The 8,327-nt window shown below is 31.4% G+C and overlaps 1 protein-coding gene across 2 annotated transcripts in view; it reads left to right on the top strand.

The window, feature by feature from the left end:
- Nucleotides 1-3,451: 3,451 nt before the first annotated feature.
- Nucleotides 3,452-8,327, top strand: part of LOC115880224 (kelch-like protein 10) — a 38,840-nt gene continuing 33,964 nt past the window's right edge. For both annotated transcript variants that reach the window (XM_030897379.1, XM_030897378.1), the window contains exon 1: nt 3,452-4,117. In XM_030897379.1, the coding sequence (XP_030753239.1) occupies nt 3,924-4,117 (194 nt within the window). In that variant the 5' untranslated portion in view covers nt 3,452-3,923. The remainder of the gene's footprint in view (nt 4,118-8,327) is intronic.

Raw genomic sequence — 8,327 nt, 5'->3', positions numbered from 1 at the left:
ATCGGTAATAACAGGAAAACGAAAAAAGCTAAAGCCGGAGTCTCATGCATCCGAAATCCGATGGTACGACATCCGAAATTTGAAGTTATCGTGTGAAATAAAAAAAACCTGTCACATATATCCGAAAGTTCGTTCCGAAATTTGACAGTTTTGACATTTTTCTGCTGCATTGAATAGAGATTCATGTCATGTTTTATTGGAGAAACACTTATAAAAATAACTTCCTCGCCAAATATCCCGAAATTGCCCACTTCCCATTAAACTTGTTTTTAAAAACCAATGTTTTCAAAAAAAGTGAGGTTAAAAAACACACGATATCGTACAAAAGTTAAACAATATTTAACTTTATACGACGTCGGAAGATTAGTTAAAAATATCGGATAAAAATTGGTGTCAAAATATTTCAACCAATAGGAGCACCGTCGGATCGTCGTGTCATCGGATTTCGGATGCATGAGACTCCGGCTTAATAAATGTGAAAATAATTTTTCAAAAGTCAAGCTCGATGATTTGACTATGTTTGACATAACTTTTGGGGTTATGTCCTAATTCTTCCCTATTTTATGTCTTTGAATAAGAAGACTAAGGAAGGAGCATATCAAAAATCTTAGGTACACCGCGATGGGCCTCAAATATGGCCGACTTAAATTCCGGTTTATCAGTGTCGTTCTAATTTTATTTAAAAAATGTAAAACTATGATGTAGACTCAATAATTTGTTGTTTTATTTTACGTTGTGAATAAATGTTGGTAGTTATTAAAATTGTTATAAAAATATATAATTCTAATAAAAATAGATAAGTTATAATAAGTATTTATTAACACAAACATCCGATACGCTACTGAAGCAGGTAAGTCAAATTAACGTTTCTAAATTCTTTGACATCTAATCTTTGACAAGTAATAAATAAAAGCTAAAATGCAAGAAAAATATATAATTTAGTTAATTTAAGTGAATTTCATAAATGATCGGTTTACTACACGTATGTATATTATATAGTCACTTACTAGCGAAAAGTTGTTCCATTATTTCACTCAATTTTTGCCGAGATCTACCACACGCTACACAACCAACTATTTTAGAGTCTTTTTCGATAAATCGCGATAGTGTCACTGTTAATTTAAGTTCTGCCACAATTTCCATCTAGATTTACTACCTTTATACAACTATCAGTAGTAGAATAAATAATAAATAACATAAAATAAGCTCCGTAAAGACTGACAAATCCACAAAATTTCAAATCAAATTCAAATGTGTCAAATGAATCGTCAAACAGAACTGTCAAGGATCCCCACCCTAGAGAGCTTTTATGGTGGCTTTTCCGCCCACCATGCATGAATACATGGATATGAGACATAGATCCTTAGTCTTCTTATTCAAAGTTTTATGTCTTTTTTTATTAGTGGTAATTGCACAATATGGATATTTTTGTGGATGGCGTATGACGTCACAGGTGGTATGCGCAAACTTAACGAGATTGGAACCGCTATCGATCATACCTTGTTTTCTTTATACCCTGGATTTTAACAAAATTTGGCACAAAAATACTGTGGCACCCGTGAATCTGGCCATTAGTTTTTAGTGGGGGTGGGGGGTTGGTAAAGGGGTATGGGAGAGGGTTAAAAATTTTAAAATATCGTAACTCCAAAATTACAGTAGCTAGTGAAACGCGGTTTTCAATTTAAGATTAGGAATAATATTTGCAACAAAATTTGTAATATCATCAAAATCAGTCAAAGTCGCAGCTTTTGAGATGTTCCGTGTTTCCGTAGTCCGTTTTTGAGAAAATCCGTGTGGAGAACTCCAAACTCCCATCGGACGCGACCCCAGGTGGCGGATAGGGGAAATAACCGCGGACCAAAATTGGAGAAATTCCTTTACTTTGAAACTAAAATAAGTGCCTACCAACTTTTTATTAACATATTTTAGTATGGGCGGCTATACGTGCCTCCCGGTGCCAATTTTTTTTTAATCAAGAAGAAGAAATAATATATTTGATCGCCTAATGTTTTTAATATCTTATCCTGGCTGGTTAAAAAATGTCCAAATCGTATTTTTAATGGTATCTCAATTTTTTCAAATGGAAAAAGGATGGGTCACTAGCGTATTTGAAAAAATATTTTTTTACGAATAATTTGTTACCACACACTTGGTATTTCGAATCATATTGTCGTTATGAATCTCATGTTTCATTTCACCTAATAAACCATATTCGAAAATGTAAAAAGTTGACATATGAAATGTCATTCTATTCAAAGTGTCATTTACCATTGAATAAAGTAACAAAATACCGAGAGTGCCATTTAAAAATCAAAAGTTGTAGTAATTTCCGGTGAAACAGGAAGTGACGGAAAGCAATTGAATACGTCAATCAATTCTAATTTCTGTCATATTCTAACATACCAAATCTCGATTTTTATCTGAAAAAATAAAAAGTTATAAGGGTGAGCCACTTTTGACGCGGTATATTAGGTTATTGGTTTCAAACACAGGCTTCAAAAAGAAACCATCTAGCATTGTATGTATATCACAAATATTGTAAAACTATTGCATCTTCTCCGAATTTGTTTGCGATTATAGACTTGATAATTATTGTGTCCACAAACGAAGTAATTTTGATTTTGGTTTAGTTTTTATGACATTTTCTTGACTGTTGTAGACACTGCAGACACGATACTATGCTCTGTAGGTAGTGTATCCTATGTCCCTCCAGGGGTATGCTGTATCCTGTATGTCCAGTATTACACCATTTTTAATCGCAGATTTTCAGCAAAAGCCGTTTATGTAAAGCAATTTCCGATAGTTTTATTTATTTGGTTATCCACCATCTTTTCCACTGTTTTCAAAGACAATTGGTGAGAATGGTTGGTCTGGAGACAGTCCAGTTCATATAGACACTAAGTTGTGGCTTAAGGAACATAAAATATCATCAACGATTTCTCCATTATTATTTGTTTTTAGTACCAGTGGCGGGTACAGAGGGGGCCTACAGAACCCAAGGTCCCAACTAAAATTTATAAATTGGGTTAAATATAAGGTTGTAGAAGCAGCACATAGTAGAACCGCAATGGAGAAGAAAGAATATAAACTCAGTTGACAGCGACAATCACAAAGTTAAGAGGCAACACAGCAGTAATCGTAATCACGTATAAAAGCATCACGTATCGCGCTTTTCTGTAACTGAAAAAAGCCCATGAAAGAAAACGCCTTCAAACGTATCTAATAACTACAGTTGTAGTAGGAGATTGCTGTTTTGTAGATAGTGGATTTAACTACAGTTCCTAGTATATTTATTGATCCATATGGTACTCTTGAGATATGCAAATTCTTTTAAAAGGCATTAAATATTTTTAATTATCATATACAAACCATCTTTGTAACATACGGTTTCAGACCTCTAGTTGTCAAAAACAAATCTGTCAAAACAATATAAATACCCGCTTTTGTTAATGTCACTTTGATTAGTCTATTTTTTAAACAGTTTGTGCAAAATTATTTTTTTTGTTAGTGTTTGTGAAAAATTTCCAGTGATCGGTATCAAGAAACAATTCCATATCATCGTTTTAAGAACTAACAATGACCAAATTGATGATGGTTCCTCGGTACAGGAATCAGCTGGCTAGTTGTGTCGAATCAAAAAAATCATATAGAAGAAAGTTTCATTAAAATTCTTACACATAATTTTATGGACAATTATATTACGCTCTCATATAGGCTTTTATGGAACGGAATTCGGAATCGTTTTCGATTGCATTACCTGAACCGATCGACCACCAACCGAAACAGTAGTGTCACGTCGCGATCAGTCATTTTTTGGCATTTCACCCCATTTTTTCGAAATTCACCCACGATCTGGACTAAATTACTAGTGATTGATTCTTTTGGGTGGTTGTGTACGGTGCACGCTGGCTCGGAACAATGAAATGGGCGAGGCGAATTCGGGCGTGGAAAAGCCCATGGAAATAAGCGTGGGCCGGTCCATGAGCATGCAGGCGATGCAGGCGCTGTTCGAACTCAAGGAGAACAGTCAGTTATGTGACGCAACGCTCGTTTTGGATGATGGATCCGAGGTGTTTGTCCACAGAGCGATTTTGTGCGCCTGCAGCGCTTATTTTAGGTAAATCAGACGAGAATTCTAATTAGCTAGAATTGAGTTTTAATATTAAGTATTGAGGCAAAGTGACTGATTATGAAAGGAGTACAAATAATGTTGAGAGCCTCCTAGTATCTAAGCCATTCTTCAAGTTATCGAATAACATAAAACTGGCTTGTAGATGATCTTTACATAGTCTTAGCACAGTAGATTTTTGCAGTAAATCTCAATCCATACAGGGTGAGTCTTGAATAAGTGTAAATAGTTTCAGGGCTGGAAATCTCGATAAAAGAATATATTTTCTCTTTATTTGAAATAAGTCCAAAATAGCCGAGTTATTTTACTTAAAAAAATTTCCAAAAAAAAAATATTTTTTGCTAAAATTTTGAGAACCACTGGATTTTTTAGATTTTCTTTCTTGTAAAATCAAATGGAACGAGAGTGGCTGATTAGCATATCTGGAAAAAGCATTTTTTACGAATAATTTGGTACCAAACCAAACCAAACACACTTGGTATTGCGAGTCAAATTGTCGTTATGAATCATATGTTACAATTTCAAATAAACAATATGAGAAAATGTCCAAAAGTTGACATATATGTCATTCTATTCAGAGTGTCATTTTCTATAGAATAAAGTAGAAATATGCCGAGGGTACCATTTAAAAAACAAAAGTTCCAGTGAAACAGGAAGTGAACAAAAACAATTGAATACGTCAATCAATCCTAATTTATGTCATATACTAACATACCAAATCTCGTCTTTTTATCAGAAAAAATAAAAACGTTATAGGAGTGAGCCACTTTTGAGACGCACCAATTGCCAAGAAATTATGTTTTTTAACTAAAAACTAAAAAAAAATTTTGTTCATGTAAAGAACCTCATAATCGTGTTTCTGGGGTCGAAATATTCTACCCTTGAAAATATTTGCACGTATTTAAGACTCACTCTGTATGTTGGAGACACTGTATACATGGTGTTTCAAAAAACATGTGCCAAAAATGATGTTCAAAAATGTCATCTCTTGTGAGAAGATTCCTCATGTAAACATTTTTGTAGATCAACATAGGTCCGATTCTTATTTTTTCATAGCTACAGGGGGTTAAATTCTTTATTTTTTTAAATTTATTATTTTTTTCTAAGTACTTTTAGTGATTTGAAAGATACTGGTCTTTGTACATTATCATACACGTACCGTTGCCGACACGTAGCATTTTCGTTAAAGCCCAAACTTGTTTCCGTTAAAGCAGTTATGTATTCATATATTCATACACGAAACGTTTCAGTTTGCTTAAGTAATGTGCTGCTGTACTATTTCACTTCTACTGGATGTAAAAGAAATAAAAGACAAAATTCAGTAAGAAGATTTGCAATATATCCAATGTTGTGTTGTACATTGCAATGAAATTTGCAATATATCCAACGAATTAATTCTGACAGAATCAGCTCTTACCGGCAAGCGACAAAATATTGTTTCCGAATATACTGAACGGAAATGTTTTGTGGTATGATAGGATACGTGCCGGACATTGTGCACTAGTTCCTATTAAAACCACTAAATAATATTCTTCGGAATCAAAACGTTACGTTCCTGAAACGACACGTTTATGATAATGTGCACAGGCCTTAAAAGAATTAAAAGTTACGTTAAGTGATAATACACATTTTAATACTAAAAAAGTGTAGACAGATTTACCAGGGACGTGCATATGTGTTACCACTGGAATATTTTCCTAAAAAATACATGTGGCGCTACTAACTTTTTCTCTTGATAGCCAGATTGTGTAGGTCGTTTAATGGCGTTTAAAAGTTGTATCTTGATATTTTGTCCATCTCGATCGCCTTGATGAGATAAACGCTATTTATTAATTAATTGGAATTAATAAAATTAAAATAATTAAAATAAAAAAAAAATAATGGTATTTAAAATAATTTACAAAAGACTTATTTTTTAGCATCCTGTAACTTTAAAACTATGCATTTCCGTACCCATGTATATAGGAACTTTTTTTATATTTTTTGATGAGGAATCAATGGGTACTTATTTAATACTTTAGACAGTTAATGACATTAAGTTTTTTTAAAGGTTGCTATTAGACTGGATTAAGGCAAATTAATGAAATTTCTCTCATCACAAGTTTACACAATTTTCAGTGGCGCACATTCTTTTTCATTAGAAAAGTACTTTAATGATAACCGATATGCACGTCCCTGGTGAAACTGTCGACACATTTTACCATTAAAATATATCGCACTGATAGTAACTTTCAAAATTTAATTCGAATCATCAAAAGCACTTGGAAGAAAATTATAATAAATCGAAAAAAAAAAATTAAGACCAACCCTCTGTAGCTACGAAACAGAACAAAAATAAATCTTATTTTTACGGGAGGAATCTCCCCACGAGAAATGGCACATGCCATTTCTTTCCCTAAGTTTGGGGTTCGTTGAAGGACTATTAGAGCTACAATTTAAAAATATTTTTTACAAGATACAGAGTGTCACAAATAAATAAAAAATATCAAAGTTGTATTTTTTTAAATGAAACACCCTGTATATTATTACATTTTTAGTTTCTACGATTAAAATAAAGGTAAATTTGATTAAGGTTTATTATACATAAACCTTACCGTTTTTGAAATATTTTCAATTTTGTGAAATTGCAGTAAAAATTTTAAAGCTTCATTTCTCTAAGGGTATCAATGTTTTTAATACGAAATATTTAATGAAGTTTATTTATTGATCAGTTATTGTGTTGCAATAATAAAAATAATACTACCTTATACAGAGTGTCTAAAAATTTATTTTAAATAATTATTAGTTTCAAACGGCAATAACTTCTTTAATTTAAATAGAATGCCCTGTATATTTTAGGAGAATCAGATGCACAATTAAATTGTCTATCAAATTGTATTATACCATTTTTTACCTATCCCTTCAAGTTTTCGGAGAAAATGCATTTTCTTATAATTTAGACCTCATTTATCAATATATCCATGGAATATTGACATTTTAGATTGTTTTTAAAGCAACAAATGTACAAAATGTACAGACTAGTAATATTATCGTTTTTAGCGATACGATAATATTACTAGCCCATTTGTATGCAAAAAGAAAACTATTTAAATCTTTATAAAAGAGTATACCATTAATTAAATATAACACCATTATTTCCGCCCATATACTAATTAATGACATACTTAATTGTGTTCGTTAATAAATTATTATAAATAAATGTGGATTTTTGAGTCAGAAATCAATATAATAAGTTATCAAATTAAAGTCTTTGTTGTTATAAGCATTTATTAAAAAATTAAATATCATTTTTAAGGTGTTACTTTTTATCACACTATCTAATGCCCATACAAAATTCAGTTTTTTAGTATTTGGAGCAATTATTATTAATCAACGCAAACAGTCAGTTAATGTAGTTTGAATACTGGAATCATATTAATTGGTCCTCTTTAACAAATATTTAAACAGTTTTTTTTTAATTTTTTAATGAAATAAACGAATTATATCGACAATATTAGTATATGTACTCTTTAAAAATTTGGTACATCTTTAAAAATAATCTAAAATGTCAATATTCCATGGGTATATTGATAAATAAGTTCTAAATTACAAGAAAATGCATTTTCTACGGAAACTTAAAGAGATAGGTAAAAAATGGTATAATATAATTTGATAGACAATTAAATTGTGCATCTGATTCTCGTAAAATATACAGGGTGTCCCTTTAAATTAAACAAGTTATTGCCGTTTGAAGCTAATAATTGTTTAAAATAAATTTTTAGACACTCTGTATAAGGTAGTATTATTTTTATTATTGCAACACAATAACTGACCAGTAAATAAACTTCAGTAAATATTTAGTATTAAAAACTTTGATACCCTTGGAGAAATGAAGCCTTAAAATTTTTACTGCAATTTCACAAAATTGAAAATATTTCAAAAACGGTAAGGTTTAAGTTAATAAATCTTAATCAAATTTACCTTTATTTTAATCGTAGAAACAAAAATGTAATAATATACAGGGTGTTCCATTTAAAAAAATACAACTTTGATATTTTTTACTTATTTGGGACACTCTGTATCTTGTAAAATTATTTTTAAATTGTACCTCTAATAGTCCTTCATCGAACCCAAAACTTACAATTTGTAAAAATCCCATCGTTTAGCTACAATACTCCGTGTCGTATGTGGTGAACAACCCTGAATAGTGTTCCGTTAC

Source organism: Sitophilus oryzae, unplaced genomic scaffold (assembly GCF_002938485.1).
Source record: "Sitophilus oryzae breed Bouriz unplaced genomic scaffold, Soryzae_2.0 scaffold_1620_pilon_pilon, whole genome shotgun sequence".
NCBI lineage: Eukaryota > Metazoa > Arthropoda > Insecta > Coleoptera > Curculionidae > Sitophilus > Sitophilus oryzae.
The sequence above is the reverse complement of the archived record's forward strand: the minus strand, read 5'-3'. Positions and strand labels throughout refer to the sequence as shown.